We start from the raw sequence: 19,215 nt of genomic DNA, 5'->3' as shown, positions 1-19,215 counted from the left end.
ACCTAAGTACCGTTTGAGAGCAAAAGAAGAAATATCACTGCTAAATCATTTAAAACAAACCCCTGGGGAGTTCTGCTTCCACTATTAAGATGTAGTAAACTGCAAGAGAACTTCATTCTCACCCTAACAAAAGAAAAAGATAGATAGTCTACAAAATCATAACTTTTTGTGAACACATCAGACAGCAGAGGTTTCATGGCAGCCAAATAAACTGAATTCAAAGAGTGACAAGCCCCTGTAAGACACACAAACTGTTTCTTCTTTGAAGAAGAGGCAGCCACCATCAAAATAGGTAGGAAGAAAACAGCTAAGATTAGCAAATTGTTAAAGTGAGCTAGTATGACATTTTAGAGTAACTGGGAGCCTGAGACCCAAAAGGAGTCCTCAGTTGCATTCTTTTTCACTAACTGAGTGCTCATGAGAGAAATTTCTTTAGAAGAGAGAAAACCTCCAGTGAAACATTTCCACTTCCCTGTATCCTTCTTTTTAAATTAATTAAATTTTTGACACATAAACCTTGTATATGTTTCAAAACATGATGTTTTAAAATATGTATACATTGTGGAATGGCTGAATCGAGGTGATTAATAGATGCATTGCCTGACATACTTACCATTTTTTGTGGTGAGAACACTTAAAATTACTCTCAACAATTTTCAAGAATACAGTAAATTATTATCAACTATAGCCACCATGTTGTACAATGCTAAACTCTTATTTCATTCAAAGCCAAATCCTTAAGCCATAGAGGAGGAGCTGAAAGCCTTTCTGGCCTCCCCTGCTGCTGCTTCTGGGCTCAAGTAGATATCTACTGCTTTTGAAGTTAGAGTAAAAGCAAAATCTGCCTTCAGGGAGGGACAGGAAAGCCCTGAACTTAGGACTCTGCAGTGATATAAAGCAGAGATTCCCCCACCACTGAAGGCAGGGCAGGAAAGTCTCTCCCACCCAAGACACCCACCACTACCAACACCACATACACACACACCGCAGAGTTTGGCTGACATTTGGGGGAGGGGTGTGTAGAAACAATGAGAAATCACCATCCCTGAGGTCCTGCCTAAGACTGAGACCAGCCCAAAAGGACAAAGAACTCCATCTTACTCCTGCCATGAGCCGAGCCCTGAGTAATAAGCAAAAGTAGTCCATTGATGGAGAAGGGACAAGAATGTAGAGAAAGAGAGACTTCCTCTGTGGTACGGACATGCAGAGACTGCTGAAAGCTAAGGGTGGAGCAACAATATTGGTGGGGGGGAACCCTAGCACCCTAGCCCCACACTAAGCATAAGGTAGCAGCATCCTATCACTGGAGGAGTTTGAAGGCAATGATGCACTGAACTTATCTGTCACAACAGCAAACCCAAACCCAGTTCAGCTGCTGACATTCATCTCTGTACACCTTCATCAGAGCTCTTGGGTGAATAGGTGCATTATCAATGAGCAGTAATATTTTGAAAGGAATCTGTTTTCCTGAGTAGTAGGTCTCAACAGTGGGCTTAAAATATTTAGTAAACCATGTTGTAAACAGATATGCCATCATCCAGGCCTTGTTGCATTTATAGAGTATAGGCAGAGTAGATTTAGCATAATTCTTAATGGCCCTAGGATTTTTGGAATGGTTTATGAGCATTGTCTTCAACCTAAAGTAACCAGTTGCATTAGCCCCTAACAAGAGAGTTCACCTGTTCTTTTATGTATGTATTTATTTATTTATTTATTTATTTATTTATTTATGTATTTTGTGATGGAGTCTCGCTCTGTTGCCCAGGCTGGAGTGCAGTGGCGCGATCTCAGCTCACTGCAACCTCCCAGGTTCAAGCTGTTCTCCTGCCTCAGCCTCCCAAGTAGCTGGGACTACAGGTTCTTGCCACCATGCCCAGCTAATTTTTTGCATTTTTAGTAGAGATGGAGTTTCACGGTGTTAGCCAGGATAGTCTCAATCTCCTGACCTTGTGATCCGCCCGCCTCAGCCTCCCAAAGTGCTGGGATTACAGGCATAAGCCACTGCGCCTGGCCAAGAGTTCACCTGTTCTTTGAAGACACGCATTGTTTTCTCCTTTCTAGTTATGAAAATCCTAGATGGCATCTTTTTCCAATATGAGGCTGGTTCATCTACATTGCAAATCTGTTGGCTGGACACAGTGGCTCATGCCTGTAATCCCAGCACTTTGGGAGGCCCAGGTGGGCGGATCACTTGAGGTCAGGATTTTGAGACCAGCCTGGCCAACATGGTGAAACCCCTTCTCTACCACAAATACAAAAATTAGCCAGTCATGGTGGCACATGGCCTGTAATCCCAGCTACTCGGGAGGCTGAGGTACAAGAATCACTTGAGCCCAGGAGGCAGAGGTTGCAATGAGCCAAGATTGCGCCACTGCACTCCAGCCTGGGCAACAGAGTGAAACTCTGTCTAATAAAAAAAGAAAAAAAGAAAATCTGTTGTGTAGTATAGCCATCCTTATCAATTATCTTTATCTTAGATCTTCTGGATAACTTGCTGCCACTTCTGCATCAGCACTTACTGCTTTACCTTGCACTTTTATTTTATGGGGACAACTTTCCTTTAGCCTTATGAGTCAGCCTCTGCCAACTCCTAATTTTTCTTCTGCAGTTTCTTCATCTCTTTCAGTCTTCATAGAATTAAAGAGCTGGAGCCTTGCTGTGGATTAGACTTTGGCTTCAGGGGATGTTGTGGCTGGTTTGATCTTCTACCCAGACCACTCAGACTTTTTCTAAATCAGCAATCAGGCTGTTTTGCTTTCCTATCATTTGTGTGTTCGCTGGAATAGTGCTTTAATTTTCTTCAAGAACTTTCACTTGGCATTCACAAGTTGGCTGACTGGCACAAAAGCCTAGCCCATGTTGGTTTTTGACATGCCTTCATCACTAAGCTTAATCATTTCTAGCTTTTGATTGAAAATGAGAGATGTGTGACTCTTCCTTTTACTTGAACACTTGGAGTTCATTGTAGGGTTATTAATTGGCTTAATTTCAATAATATTGTGTCTCAGGGAATAGGGAGACCCAAGGAGAGGGATAGATGGGGGATTGGCTACTCCATGGTACAGTCAGAACACATACAACATTGGTCGATGAAGTTCATATTATATGAGTGCAGTTCATGGCACCCCAAAACAATTACAATAGTAACATCAAAGATCATTTATCATAGATCCTCACAACAGAAATAATAATGAAAAGTTTGAAATATTGTGAAAATCCCCACAGTGTGACACAGAGACACAAAATGAACAAATGCTGTTGGGAAAATGGCACCGATTGACTTGCTTAATATAATGTTGCCACAAATCTTTAATTTGAAAAAAAAAAAAGGCAGTTATCTGTGATGCACAGTAAAGTGAGGCACAATAAAATAAGTTATGCCTATATAAAATATTTTGAACTGAATGAAAATGAAAACACTCCTGTCAAAATTTGTGGGATGGATGCACAGGAGGCTGAGGCAGGAGAATCGCTTAAACCAGGGAGGCAGAGGTTGCAGCGAGCCAAGATTGCACCACTGCACTCCAGCCTGGGCAACGGAGCAAGACTCCACCTCAAAAAAAAAAAAAAAAAAAAGTGGGATGCAGTTAAACCAGTGCTTTAAAGGAAATTAAATACTATTATTAGAAAAGAAGAATTCGTATCAGTGATCCAAGCTTCTACCTCAAATAAAGAAGGGCAAATTAAGGCCAAAGTAAGTGTGAAACGATAAGAAAGATCAGAGCAGAAATCATTGAAATAGAGAACCAGAAAACAGAAAATCAGTGAGATCAAAAACTGGTTGTTTATAATAGTTCTCTAGCCAGACCAAGGAAGGAAAAAAAAAGAGAAGAAACAGGCTGGTTGCTGTGGCTCACACCTGTAATCCCAGCACTTTGGGAGACCAGTGCGGAAGGATCACTTGAGACTAGGAGTTCAAGACCAGTCTGGACAACATAGCAAGACCCCATCTCTACAAAAAAAATTTTAAAACATGCCAGGCATAGTTGTTTGAGCCTGTAAGTCCCAGCTACTCAGGAGGCTGAGGCAGGAGGATCACTCACGCCCAGGAGTTCCATGATGCAGTGAGTTATGATGGTGCCATCACAGTCCAGCCTAAGGAACAAAGTGAGATGTGACACTAAAAAAAAGAAAAAAAAAGCAAATTACCAATTTCAGGAATGAAAGGATATCAGTACATATCCTAAAGATATTATAAAGCAAATAAGGAAACATTACATACAATTTTGTACCAATGAAATAACTTAGATGAAATGGACAAATTATTATTATTACTATTATTATTACTATTTTTGAGACAGGGTCTCACTCAGTCACCTAGGCTGCAGTGCAGTGGTGCGATCTCAGCCTGCTCACACTGCAGGCTCCACCTCCCAGGTTCAAGCAATTCTCCTGCCTCAGCCTCCCAAGTAGCTGGGATTACAGGAATGTGTCACCATGCCCAGCTAATTTTTGTATGTTTAGTACAGACAGGGTTTCGCCATGTTACCCAGGCTGGTCTCAAACTCCTGACTTCAGGCAGTCTGCCTGCCTCGGCCTGCCAAAGTGCTACTGCTAGGATTACAGGCATGAGCCACCGCACCTGACCAGGACAAATTTTTTTAAAAACACAAACTACCAAAGTTTTCTGAAAAGGAAACAGAAAGCCAGGCGTGGTGGCTCACACCTGTGATCCAAGCACTTTGAGAGACTGGGGCAGGCACATCACCTGAGGTCAGGAGTTTGAGGTCAGCCTGGCCAATATGGTGAAACCCTGTCTCTACTACATATACAAAAATTAGTCAGGTGTGGTGGTACACACCTGTAATCCCAGCTACTCAGGAGCCTGAAGCAGGAGAATCACTTGAACCCGGGTGGCGGAGATTGCAGTGAGCCAAGATTGTGCCACTGCACGCCAGCCTGGGCAACAGAGCCAGACTCCATCTCCAAAAAAAAAAAAATAATAAAGAAATAAAGAAATAGAAGTGCACGCCTTTAGTCCCAGCTACTTGGGAGGCTTGGGGAAGAGGATCACTTGGAGCCAGGAGTTCAAGGCTGCACTGCACTATGATCATGCTTGTGAATAGCCACTGCATTCTAGCCAGGGCAACATAACCTGACCCCATCTTAAAAAAACAAAAATAAAAAATAGAAAATCTTGATAGCCCTATATTTATTGAAGAGATTGAATTTGTAGCTAAAAAGTTTCCCACAACAAGATTTCCAGGCCTTGTTTACTTCCCTGGTGAATTCTACTGAGTGTTTAAGGATGAAATTGGCTGGGCACAGTGGCTCACGCCTGTAATCCCAGCACTCTGAGAGGCTGAGGCAGGTGGATCACCTGAGGTCAGGAGTTTGAGAATAGCCTGGCCAACGTGGCAAAACCCTGTCTCTACTAAAAATACAAAAATTAGCTGGGCGTGGTGGTGGGCACCTGTAATCTCAGCTACTTGGGAGGCTGAGGCAGGAGAATTGCTTGAACCTGAGAGGTAGAGTTTGCAGTGAGCCAAGATCATGCCATTTGCGCCACCGCACTCCAGCTTGGGCAACAGAGTGAGACTCTGTCTCAAAAATAAAAAATAAAAATAAAAAATCTACACACAAATGTTTCGAGAAAATAGAAGAAGAGGGAGCACTGCCCAACTCATTCTGTGAAGCCAGAATTACCCTGATAACCAAATCCAGACAAAGACCTTAGAGGAAAAGAAAACTACAGGCCAGTATTCCTTATGAACATTGATGCAAAAATGTTCAATAAGATGTTAGCAAATTGAACCTAGTAAATACAAAAAGATTAATAAATTTTGTGCAAGTGTGTTTATCCTAGGAATGCAAGGTTGGTTTGGCAGTTGGGAACCATAGTATTTCACCATATCAACAAATCAAAAAAACAAAACGTGATTAGATCAATTTATGTAGAAAAGGCTAACAAAATTCAACTTCCCTTCATGATTAAAACAACAACAAAAACTCACAGCAAAGTAGAAATAGGAAATAGTAAGGAATTTCTTTAGCCTGAGAAAATCGACAGTTAATATCATCCTTGATGATGAAAGGCTGAATGCTTTCCCTATAAGACTGTGGATGACAAAAATATCCACTCTCTCCACTTTGATCCAACATTGTATTGAAAGTTCTAGCAATGCATTAAGGCAAGTAAAAGAAACGAAAGCCATGTAGTTTTAAAAAGAAGAAATAAAACTTCCCTTTTTCATAGGTGATGTGTCCATCTGTGTATAAGACCCCAAGTATCTATTAAAAAAAAAAAACACTAGAATAAGTGAGTTCACCAAGTTCACAAGACATAAAATCAATATATATAAATGAAGAGTTTTCCTGTATTCTAGTAATGAACAATTGAAAATTAAAATTCAAAAACACTGAGGCTGGTATACAAATCTTAATTGTTTTTCTTTATGCTTACAGTAAATTGAATTTTTAAAAGATATTATTTGCAGTAGCCTCAAAAACATGAAATTCTTAGGGATACATCAAACAAAATAAGTGTAAGATTTGTATGCGTAGAATTCCTAATTATTATTGAAATTAAGGAAAATTTAAATGGAAAGAGATACCAATGTTCGTGGATCAAAAGACTCAGTATTGTTAAGCTGTCCATTCTTTCCAAATTGATCCATAGATTCAGCGGGGTCCCAATCAGAATCCCAGCAGGATCTTTGTAAAAACTTCTAAGTTGATTCTAAAATTTATATGGAAAAGCAAAGGACCTAGAATAATCAAAACAACTTTGAAAAAGAATAAAGTTGGAGGCCCCACACTGGTTTCAGGACTTAACTATAAAGTACAGAAATCAAGGCAATGTTGTATTGGTATAAGAACAGGTATATAGATCAAAGGAACATGATAAATAACCTAGAAATAGATCCAATCTAAATGGTCAGCTGATTTTTGACAAAAATGCCAACATAAAATTCAGCGGAGAGAAGAATAGCCTTTTCAATACATAGAGTTGTAACAATTGGACATCCAAATGCAAAACAAAACAAAAAGGTGAGCCTGAAGCCTACTCAAAAATTAACTGGGAAAGTAAGATCTTAGATGTATACATAAGAGGAATAATGATAAAGAACTAGAAGAATATTTTTGTGATCTTGGTGTAGGCAGTGTTTTCAGATGGAACACAAAAAGCGCAAACCATAAAAGAAAAATAAATTGCACTTTATCAAAATTAAAAACTTCCGCTTTTCAAGATACTCTTAAGAAAAATGACAAGTCACATGCTGGGAGAAAATATTTATAAAACATATATTTGAGAAAAAAAACTTTGTATCCACAACGTATAAAGACCTCTTACAAGAAAATGACAACCTTATTAATAAAGGAACAAAAGATTTGAACAGATAAATCACCAAAGACAGTTGGCAAATAAGCACATGAGAAGTGTTCATCATTAGACATTAGTACAAATTAGAAATCACAATGAAAAGCCACCATAGACCTAACTAGAATGGCTAAAAAATATTTTTAATAATAGTAAAGTGCTGGTAAGGCTGCAAAGCAACTGGAATTTATACTTATTGGTGTGAATGAAAACTTTAGAAAAGTTTGGTAGTTTCTTGGAAAGTTAAACATTGACTTGCCATATGACTCGACAGTTCTCCTATTTACCCACAAGATTACCCAAGTGTTCATAAGATCCCTGTTCATAATGCCAAAAATTGGAAGCAGCCCAGATGGCTGCATACATCCATACAGTAGAATACTACTCAGCAATCAAAAGGAAAGAACTGGTACTTGAAGCAGTGTGGATGGATCGCGAAAGCAACATGCTAAGTGAAAGAGACCAGATACAAAAGACTATGCTATATTATTTCTGTTTCTGGAAAAGACAAAACTATAGGGACAGAAATCAGATCAGTGCTTGCCAAATTATGCCACTCCACTCCTCATAAATTCCTGTGGATCACTTGATAAAACCCAAACTTCTTAGTGTGACCGATTCAAGGCCCTAGATAATTTGACTTCAATCCAACCTCTGTACTTTCAACTCTTTGTACTGCTTCCCTGAGCAAGCAGAGACAGTTCTAACAGCATACCTTGTCATGCCTCTGCTAGTGGTATTTTCACATTCTGCAATGCCTTTCCTTCTCAGGAATTTTGCTCGATCCTTCAAAGCTCATCTTACATCTTACTATGAATTTGTAGTGTTTTTGATCCTTCAGTCTCCTCCTTCCTCCCTGCCTTTGCAGTGTATGTATTTCTGCCACAGCACTTATTCATTCTTTTGTGTTGGAATTGCTTATTTACATATTTACAATCCATTCTCAAAAGCAGAAATCTTACCTGTATTCCTGACAGGACTGGTACAGTATGTGCTCAATAAAAGGGCTATAGGGCCGGGTGCAGTGGTGTATGCCTGTAATCCCAGCATTTTGGGAAGCCAAGGCGGGAGAATTGCCTGAACCCAGTAGTTTGAGACCAGCCTGGGCAACAAAGTGAGACTCCCAAAGTGAGAGCCAAGCATGGTAGCACATACCTATAGCTACAACTGCTCAGGAAGCTGAGGTGGGAGGATTTACTTGAGCCCGGAAGGTCAAGGCTGCAGGGAGCCATGATCTCGCCACTGCACTCCAGGTTGGGAGACAGAGCCAGACCCTGTCTCAAAAAAAAGTCTGTGAAATTCAGCTCCATACCCTTTATTTCTCTTAAAACAAACAAACAACAACAACAAAAAACCCCACACACTGTGTTGTGTGATAATCATGCTACACAAGAGTATATAAAATATATATGAAGAATTTAAACATAGCTTTTAAAAATTTACCCACTACTTAGCTTAAGAAATACAACATCACAAATATCTTTGAGCCTTCTGTGCATGCCTCTCAAATCATATGGCTTTCCCTAGTGGTAATCTTTGAGAGATTACAACTATCCAAAATTTTATATTAATGATTTCCTTTGTAGTTTCAGCACATATTTGTATGTCTGAATAATATTCTTTCGTTTTACCTGTTTTCAAAATTTTGTTTAAATGAAATCATATCGTATGTATTCTTCTCACTTGTTTTTTTCCCTTCAACATTATGTTTTGTATATAAACCCATGTTGTGTGAAGCTATAGTTCATTAGTTTCCAGTGTTCTATAGGATTTCATTGTACACGTGATTGATACTTTATTTACATGTTACCATTAATGAGCATTTGGGCTATTTACATTTGGGATCTATTGTGAACACTGCTGCTGTGTACATGCTTGCAGATATCTCCTGGAGAACATGTGCAAAAGTATATAACTAGAAGTAGAATTGCTGGGTTGGAGGGTATATGTGTGTTTAGGTTTAACCTGTAATGCTCTAGTGTTGTCTAAAGTAGCAACACCGGTGTACACTCTGACATCTAAAGGGGTTTCTTGCTCCATTCCGTATCAGTGCTTGGCATTGTCAAAGTTAATTTTCACCCATCTAGTGGGTATGAAATGGTATCTCCTGGTTTTTTGTTTGTTTGTTTGTTTGTTTGTTTATTTTTGAGACGGAGTCTCGCTCTGTCGCCCAGGCTGGAGTGCAGTGGCTGGATCTCGGCTCACTGCAAGCTCCGCCTCCCAGGTTTACGCCATTCTCCTGCCTCAGCCTCCCGAGTAGCTGGGACTACAGGCGCCCGCCACCACGCCTGGCTAGTTTTTTTTGTATTTTTTTTAGTAGAGACGGGGTTTCACCGTGTTAGCCAGGATGGTCTCGATCTCCTGACCTCGTGATCCGCCCGTCTCGGCCTCCCAAAGTGCTGGGATTACAGGCTTGAGCCACCGCGCCCGGCCGGTATCTCCTGGTTTTAATTTTCATTTCCCTGATAATGTGGAATGCTCATCTTTTTATATGTTTATTGCCATTTATGTTTCATCTGGTACCTCTTTTTGCCTTTAGTGAGTCCAGTTGTGTCAACACCATCTAATCATTAGGTCTTGATTTCCCCACTGATCTGCCAGCTTTGTCATGAATTAAGTTTTCATATGTGTGCAGAAGAATAGATCACCCTCTGTTCTAAGCTTCTGGTCTGTTTGTCCATTTTGGGGCAATACCATACCATATTTATAAGTCTTGATATCTCTACACCCTTTTTTCCCCTTCCTATACCTTGAACTTGAGCTTATCAGTGACACCTGTTGGTGCCCTTTTTTTTTTTTTTTTTTTTTAATTTTTATTTTTTTTTTAGTTCCTGTAGAGGAATGGTCTGATTACTGGGCCAGCTTTCTTTTTTTTTTTTTAAATTTACAAATTGTAAAGTTCAGTTACTTACCCACTTATCCCCTCTTCAAAAACAAAACAAAACATTTTATTTGACATTTACAGTATTTTTAGCCTTTTGACATATCCTGCACATGTATCATTATTCTGAAATAAAGATCAAAGTAAAATAGATACTTAAATACTATTTTTTATTCTTTTCCTTAATCCCATTCTTAAAAGACTAGAGCCCAAAAGTCTCACAATTTAGAATACATATTTGTTTGTGTGTGTGTTTCTAGGCAACCAAAAAGGTAAATTTGATTTTCCTAAGGCTTGAAAATCTAGCATAATACCACAGTTCTCATTACCAGGCCTGATCATCCTTCAGCCACTGTAACATTGCTCATGGTTCAGTATTCCTTATTGCTCAGCACTTTCCTTTACTGCTGGAGTAGAGGAGTTTCTCTGTCTCGCGGTAAACTGGTTTTCGTATTTGTCGATTTTCCTTTCAGCCTCTGCCTGTGAGTTTCTGGATATTGTAGAGCTGCTGCTCCAGTCTGGTGCTGACCCCACTCTCCGAGACCAGGATGGCTGCCTGCCGGAGGAGGTGACAGGCTGCAAAACAGTTTCTTTGGTGCTGCAGCGGCACACAACTGGCAAGGCTTAGTCAAAAGACTGGAAAACCACAGTCTGTAATAGCATAAGGCTTCCATTATGAAAGAAAACTACAAAAATAATACTTCTTTTTCTGCCCATCTTTGGTATGTATTGGCTAATAAAATCAGTTCTGTGGAACTGGGATTTTGAAGCCTCAGCAATTCATTCTTCTTGCATACATTCTAGGCAGTACAGTTTTGGTGATGAACATGTGTACTGTGCATAATATAATCCAATTCTGCTGAGCATGCTCTGAAATTTATCACTGCTTTAGAGGGTGGGCAGAATAGGAGACAGATCATATTTCACAATATTAAACATGGCTGCTTTTCTAAAAAACATACAGAAGCAAATGTAACCATTAGGGAAAGTTTCATGAGATCCCAACATGGTAGAGATCAAATGATCTTTTGTAGCATTTTGTACACCTGGTCTGAATAGGCAGCTAAAATGTCTATTCTTTTGGCAGACAAAATTGGGAAGATAAGAAAGAAGAGGGGTGTTAAGAAAGAGAAAGCAAAGGAGAAAGCAGAGTTTTGTCACATAAGGGGTGTAAAAGTCAGAACAACCAGATTTACTGAAAATCTCAAAACCCTGGGGCATTTTAGAATAATACTTTGTTTTCACTCTAGGATTGAAACAGATTCTGGAGGATTCATCAGGGTTAGTTCAGATTCCTTAAACTCACCTTCACTAAACAGGAAAGGAATTTCTTTAGGGCTCTTTTAATTGACTATAATGACCATGTCATATGTAGCAGCAGTCTCTGTATGAAAAAAAAAAAAAAAAAAAAAAGCTTAGATCCGAACTGTTAGGTCTATTTGGATCTATCTAATATGTTATTGTGAAGTTACTTCTGGATACCAGAAGAGCTTTTGTTTTTTATTAAAAACATAGACAAGTATGCTATTATTTTAATTTAAAGGATAGACCAGTATGCCACTTTTTTTTTTTTTTTTTTTTTTGAGACAGGGTCTCGCTCTGTCACCCAGGCTGAAGTGCAGTGGTGTTATCATGGTTCACTACAGCCTCAACCTCGTGGGCTCAAGGGATCCTCCCACCTCAGCCTCCTGTGTAGCTGAGATAGCTGGGACTACAGGTGCGTGCCACCATACCCCACTCATTTTTATATCTTTTGTACATATAGGGTCTCCCTATGTTGCTCAGGGTGGTCTCAAACTCCTGGCTGCAAGCAGTTTTCAGGCCTCTTAAAGTGCTGAGATTACAGGTGTGAGCCACTGCGCCCATCAAGCCACTCTTGAAACTGGCTCCCAACATTTTTCCCTGTAAGCTCCAAAAGCTCCATTGGAATTCACTGACTTTTACTATTATATAAGGAAAGTAAATAGTTGTCATAGTAAGAGAAATGAAATAAAAAATGAACTGAGATGCAAAGATAACCACTTAAAAGATAATTTTTCTAACAGGTATTACTATTAAAATGATGAGCAATAAACTTTCTTAGTATAGTTCTCAATGGTGAAGAAGATTTTCATTACCATGAGCTAACCTGTTCTTTGGAACAAGCCTCTCTATAACAGAAATGAGGCATATTAGTGCTGTTTATTTTGTGATTTTTCTATCTTAACTTCTTATTTTCTGAGATATAAACCAAAATCATTCACCAAAATGATTCATTTTTGAAATAATTTGATTTGTGGAAGTGATATGCATATTAGTACATACTGAAATGCTGTAATTCTAGTAGAGCATTCTCTTCATTGTCTGTTCTTTCACCACAATCCTAGCTACACTGCAACCTGCTGTTTAGCTTACGTCTTTCACATTCCACACTAATTGAATGTGTTTTAAGAAACATATATTAGTTATAGTGAAGTCACCAGGATGATGCATGCAGTTTTTAATTGATATTACTTTGTGCATTTTTAAGACATTAGCAAATCAAAAACCATTTATTCATTTTTAATTTACAGGGTATTTGAGCAAGAAGCTATTAAGGAACTGCTTTTTTCATCTCTCTTTTGCAATTCAAACTTGGTATTTCTTAGACAAGTTTTTTATTACCTGTTTTGCACATCTGAAACTGTATAGATTTGTTTTTAAGCATAGAATATAACTTATCTTTTATTTTATTTTAAAGGTTTCAAATTTATATTCAAAACTGTCACTAAGGCCGGGCGCGGTGGCTCAAGCCTGTAATCCCAGCACTTTGGGAGGCCGAGACGGGCGGATCACGAGGTCAGGAGATCGAGACCATCCTGGCTAACACGGTGAAACCCCGTCTCTACTAAAAAATACAAAAAACTAGCCGGGCGAGGTGGCGGGCGCCTGTAGTCCCAGCTACTCGGGAGGCTGAGGCAGGAGAATGGCGTAAACCCGGGAGGCGGAGCTTGCAGTGAGCTGAGATCCGGCCACTGCACTCCAGCCTGGGCGGCAGAGCGAGACTCCGTCTCAAAAAAAAAAAAAAAAAAAAAACTGTCACTAAAAACAGCCATCAACTTAACATTTTCAAATACATTCTAAAGCCAATTTCCAAAATCTCTGTTCTTTATTCATGAGTATCTGAATTTTCAGAAACCTTGCTATCATATAATAATCTATAGATCATCTCCCTGTGCCTTGAAACACTGTTCTAGGCCCATGGCCTTCCCTTTTCTCAGTATTATGTATATTTAGAATTAATTATATGATATCTCAAGATACTACATGAGATATCTTGAAAAGTCTCATAGAAAGTAGTGAATTACCAATCAGAAACTAACTAAATCTTTTAAACCTATTACAACTATGTTTCTAATAAAGATATAAGAAGTCAGCCAACTGGCCACATATTATCTCTTATTCTTGTCAGGTAGAAGGGTAACAACCAAAGTATAATATCTGGAATTGTATCTAGTATATCTTTTCTTAATGTTTCAGCATTTTCCAGCTAAAAGGTTGCTATAATCCAGTGAACCTTTCTATTAAATAGGTATTTCTTAGCTTCCTGCCAGGTTTAACTACTTGGCTATGGGTTATTATTCCATGTACACTACAGCATCTCTGAGATTAATGAATAATGTGTGTGACTGTAGCAGAGCTGAGCTTGGGTTGCAGAAGAGTTTAGCGTCCAGACAAATATATGCTTCAGTTGAACATGAAAGCTTTTATCAAACTTCAAGCCCTTAAAAATTCCCCTTCATAAATAAATATTTATCATAGAATAAGTATGTAACACATCAGCTACAATTTAGTAATGAAAATATTGAGTTTAAATATTTATGAGTGAATTTCAAATCCCAGTTCCTAAGGTGATTTGAGTCAAATGTTTTCATCATAGTTACAATATTATATTTGATCAGTTCTGAGATGCACCTATTTTCACTTTTTTTTTTTTGAGACAAGGTCTCACTCTGTCGCCCTGGCTGGAGTGCAGTTCACATTTAAACATATCCAGAATTGGATGGCTTTTATAAACAATGACATATTGTAGTTCAATTGCCAGCATTTTTTTCTTAGTGATACATAAACTTATGTTTCTTACAATTAGTTATATCTTAGCTTCAATGAAATAACAACAGTTACACCGTTTTTTGGGTTTTTTCGTATTTTTGAGTCAGGGTCTCACTCTTGTCATCCAGGCTGGAGTGCAGTGGCACCATTATAGCTCACTGCAGCCTTGACTTCCCTGGCTCAAGCAGTCCTCCCACCACAGCCTCCCAAGTAGCTGGGACCACAGGTGCATACCACGAGGCTCAACTAATTTCTTTTTTTCTTTTGTAGTGACAGTCTCCCTATATTGCCCAGGCTGATCTAGAACTCCTGGTCTTAGATGATCTGCCTGGCTCGACCTCCCAAAGTGCTGGGATTACAGGCAAGAGCTACCATGCTTGGGCACATGATCTTACTTATTCAAAATCAGGGTGATTATCCAAGCCTTTCCTATCAAGTCCAAAAGTTTCTCAGAACTATGTTATCAGGATAAGCAAAAGCAAAAACAAAACCAGCCATATGCAAAGGTGCATTATCAGGCCTCTTGGTGGATTTTGTATATACACATTGAGCTTTCGTTTTATACCATAAAGACCTTAATGTTGGCCAGGCTCGGTGGCTCATGCCTATAATTCCAGCACTTTGAGAGGCTGAGGCAGGTGGATCACCTGAGATCGGGAGCTTGAGGCCAGCCTGACCAACATATAGTGAAACCCCATCTCTACCAGAAAATACAACAACTAGCTGGGCGTGATGGCGCATGCCTGTAGTCCCAGCTACTTGGGAAGCTAAGGCAGAAGAATCACTTGAACTAGGGAGGCGGAGGTCACAATGAGCCAAGATCGCGCCACTGCACTCCAGCCTGGATAACAGAGTAAGACTCCGTCTCTTAAAAAAAAAAAAAAAACTTAATGCCGTCTTTCATAATCATGTGATTTGGAAAGTTGTTATTATTATTGGAACTTTACCTTGAGTATCTTTAATTACTTTAGTAATCATTCACAGTTTCTTCACCAGAGAGATGTTGGATTAAAGTATAGTGATTATCAGACTCAAGAAAAAATATGCTTCCTTCTTATGCTTGTCAGCCAGTGTTTATTATGTACCAAGTATGGTCAGTTTTCAAATATGCATTAATTGGTGTTACTCTAGAGGACTGAACAGGTAAAGCTATTTAACCTAATCTTTATTCACTTGTCCTTGAAATATTCCTGTCATGATTTTCGTATGGATCACTTCGCATGAATCACGTATAGTTATTGGGAATTCACGGCTTATTTCTTAGTCCAGGGAGACTATTCCTTATCCAAAATGCTTGATTTCTGGGTATTTTGGTGTTTTTATTTTTTAATTTTGAAATGTTTGCGTTATATACATACCAGTTGAACATCCCTAATCCAAAAGACCAAAATCCAAAATGCTTCAATGAGAATTTCCTTTGACATGTAGTTTTGGGTTTGAGAGCATTTATGATTTCGATTTTGAGATTGGGGATACATGACCTATATTTTGCTTTTATACTTGAATTCTTCAAGATTTTCTTTCGTGTGTTTTGTTGTATCACTTTTTCTTAGCACAATTATAAAACAAGTGTAATTATTTCACATTTTTCACTGGTAATTATTTCACATTTTTCACTGGTAATTATTTCACATTTTTCACTGTCTTATGGGATGTATGTACTGGAATCACTTCTGGGGACACTGTTCCTTCCTTTGTATTCCTGGTCCTAAAAACCAGGTCAGAGTGTTCACAAGTTACAGACCGGTTTCTATGCATGACAGAATCTTTTGCTGATTTTATTCCTAAACAATAGAACACCGAAGTTTAAAACCAGGTGAGAAAACCAGGGGAGGAGCTGCCCGACTTGTCTCATGGTGGAGCTCTAGGCAATCAGGGTGGGTTTCTCTCAGAGGTGGGAAAGTCACCATTTGAACCTAATGCTGCTGGATGCAGTGGCTGAACATGTGGGACTGTGAGGGCATTAAGGAGTCGACAGGTGACTTCCAACGGACTATGCTAAGCAGCAGCCACAAATTCATCATCGGCACTACAGGAGGATTTATTTTTCCTCTCACTTGTGTAGCAATCCCGGTTTCCATTTTAATATTTAGAAGGTAAGTTCAGTTGATGGACACTTTGTATAATAAAAGGCTCCTTTAAAGTACATGCTCATGCACACATACAAGATAAAAAGTGGCACTCCCAGTGCCCATGGCTTTCATGGAGTACATTTGTGGAGCCCAAAGCTTAGTCCTGGATATGTTTATAGCACTTTAGCTCCGTTTGTGAGTTTGGAACCCTTCCAAAAAAAAAAAAATAGAAAGACACATATTATTGTTTATAATCTGCTTTATTCCACCAAACCTTGACTGAACAGACTTGTGGATTGCTGTTTAAATCCCTCAGTGCCTTTAACTACCGATACAGAAAGTGGTTAATGCGCATTCTAAATGAAGCTTGGCATCCACTCCAGGGAATCACTTTAATTGAGGAGCATTAAATGTTAAAATGATTTTTTTTAAAGCCAGCACACGCATACTGAGTATAGAAGTTCTGGCCCACCAGTAATATAGTTTCTTGGTTATTGTATTTCTCCAGCTTTAAGCCCTGCAGTTGACAGGTGTCGAAAAAGTGACTTTCAATTCCCTGGGTCACTATCTGCAGGCAGCTGGCCAGTGAGGAGGCACCCTTCAAGGATTCCACTTCAGAGTAGGGGAGGGAGCTGTCAACTTTATGGATGTTTGTTTTTCTGAAATAATAAACTAGTCCCAGGTGACTAAAATATGAGATTTAACCCCAAAGTCCTTGCCTGGGCTCTCCATTGCTGTGCAGAAGCCATCTGTTGAAATCTGTTTACCATTTTAATGGTCTCACTTTTTTTTAACTGCTTGTTTCCAACTCCAAGTGTGTGCCAAGACCACTTTTTTTGGGTCTATATTTTATCTTTCAGAAAGTAATTCCCAGCCTTTCCCAAATCCCCAGCCCCTCCCAACCAACAGGAGATCCTGGTCCAGGGTTGGCAAGCAATAGAAAGATAAATCATTAAATTTTTTTAAAAAGCCTCTCCTACAATTCTAGAGGCAGCTCAGCCTCTCTGAGCCTTGTGAGCTCTGACCAGTTCAGGGACACCCTGTAACTTGCCCAATTTAGTTACAGAATAACATACCAGTTTGTGTGTAAATTCAATTTTTGTGTTTTTGGAGATGGCCAACGGAAAAATCACCAAAAAGAAAGGGTTCTAAAGGAAAATCCTGAAATCACAATGGCAAAAATGACAGATGAAAATGAATTAAAAGATGGAAAGAGACAGATGTTACATGCAAAAGCTCATGCCTGCTTTCTCTGAAAGGATGTGATATACTCTCCCCGGGCAGGAGCTGATCATTTAAAAGAACTTTATTTAATAGTTTTGGATGGTTTATTTTTATTACTCCTTTTAGAAGGATGATAATAAAATTTCCCTTTTCCTAATGATCTGGCCCCATTTTATAAACATCGATTTTTTTTTTCTCCCTTCTAACTCAGTACTTCTCCACAGTAGTGACTGAACTATTTACTTCCCTGTGGCAGTCATGAGCCAAATAATCATCCATACTGAGCTTGATGAGTGCTCCCTGCACAGCCAGGCAAAGGGACTTTATGAAGAAAGGCACCAGGAATTCTGAATGATAAAAATGAAATACCATTCTTCTAAGCAAGTGTGGCAAAGGACACGCTTTCAGACTGTAAGGGACAATTTTTAAACTGTGTCTCACATATCAAATCTAAGGAAATACATACAGATACATTGAGGATCACCTCTCAAGATGTTACTTCCAGTTTAGCCATCAGTTAAAATGTGCAACACACTGATTTGCCTTTCATTTCTTTTTTTCCTTTTGTGATTTTAGTTGAGTAGAATCCTGGGCCCAAGGGGAAAGGACAGGAAAGCAATAGAACACTGACTGCACAGCTTCCATTTGTACTCCTGAGTACTCTCATTTGTACTCTTGCTTACTTCTTTCTGGCTAGTGATATCTTTCCTTTATTCTTTAAGCAGCTGTCTTTTTGGAAAACCACTGTCAGAAAGAAAAAAAAGAAAATCAGACTGCTCAGGAGCCGGTCTCCAGTGACCCAGTCAAAATAAGGGGGTTGTTGTGGGGGGGACCAGATCTTCTCTCCTTTGTGAGCTGCACACATTTTATAATCCCGAAAAGTTATTACTAGGTTAGCATTGTGGCGGAAGCTGTGTACACTACAGGATAAAGTGAAAGCGGTCCAATAAACCTGCTATACTCAAAACAGTTGATAGTATATTGAAAACAAAGATGCAACATAGGCTGGTGATGAGGGGCTGAGAATGGAAGACAAGTTAGGCTACCCAAAAACATGGTATATACTGCATAAACTAGCCAAAATTCTCATGCCCATTACCAGTGCCTCAGGAATGAGTAACCAAGTTTAGTAGCAACAGAGCCTTTCCTAGCCACATTGTGAATTTCCCTAACCACCACCTGAGACTGGGCTAGTGAAGAAAAAAAGACCTTATGTACAGCACCTTCTGTATTCCCCTACCAATATCTTCACTCCCATTTGAACTTCTCATCTTCTCCACCCTTTCTTGATATATAACCCAGTAAGATCTCTTGCCTTTCTCAGCCTAATAAAGCACTTACCATGGGAGATGATTTTGGCAAAGGATCATGACTCTCCTTGATAGCAGAGCTTTGGGTCTCCACTAAAAGACCTTTAATCCCTCCAAGAATCTCACTGGGCATTCTGCCTGGGAGGTACTAACTTTCCAGTTTAAGTGGGTAGACTTTAGGGCGCAAAGCAATTCTAGAACTTAGGTTAAGTCCCAACAACCCGGTGGCAGCATTAGAGAACTCAGAGGTCCGGAGCCCAACCTCCTGCTTTGTACCTAAGTAAATTATTCTATGTAATGCTTTTTGTTTTGTTTTGTTTTCAAGTTTTCTCTGTC

At 39.3% G+C, this 19,215-nt stretch overlaps 1 protein-coding gene across 5 annotated transcripts in view; it reads left to right on the top strand.

Moving 5' to 3' along the window:
* ACBD6 (acyl-CoA binding domain containing 6) overlaps positions 1-19,215 on the top strand; it is a 227,741-nt gene that overhangs the window by 197,967 nt on the left and 10,559 nt on the right. For 2 of the 5 annotated variants that reach the window (XM_045393540.2, XM_005540148.4), the window contains one exon: positions 10,676-10,964. The exons of the other annotated variants lie outside the window; for them this stretch is intronic. In XM_045393540.2, the coding sequence (XP_045249475.1) occupies positions 10,676-10,830 (155 nt within the window). In that variant the 3' untranslated portion in view covers positions 10,831-10,964. Of the gene's footprint in view, positions 1-10,675; positions 10,965-19,215 lie in introns of those variants that run through there. 5 annotated transcript variants of the gene reach the window in all.

Source organism: Macaca fascicularis, chromosome 1, assembly GCF_037993035.2.
Source record: "Macaca fascicularis isolate 582-1 chromosome 1, T2T-MFA8v1.1".
NCBI classification, from domain to species: Eukaryota; Metazoa; Chordata; class Mammalia; order Primates; family Cercopithecidae; genus Macaca; species Macaca fascicularis.
The sequence above is the reverse complement of the archived record's forward strand: the minus strand, read 5'-3'. Positions and strand labels throughout refer to the sequence as shown.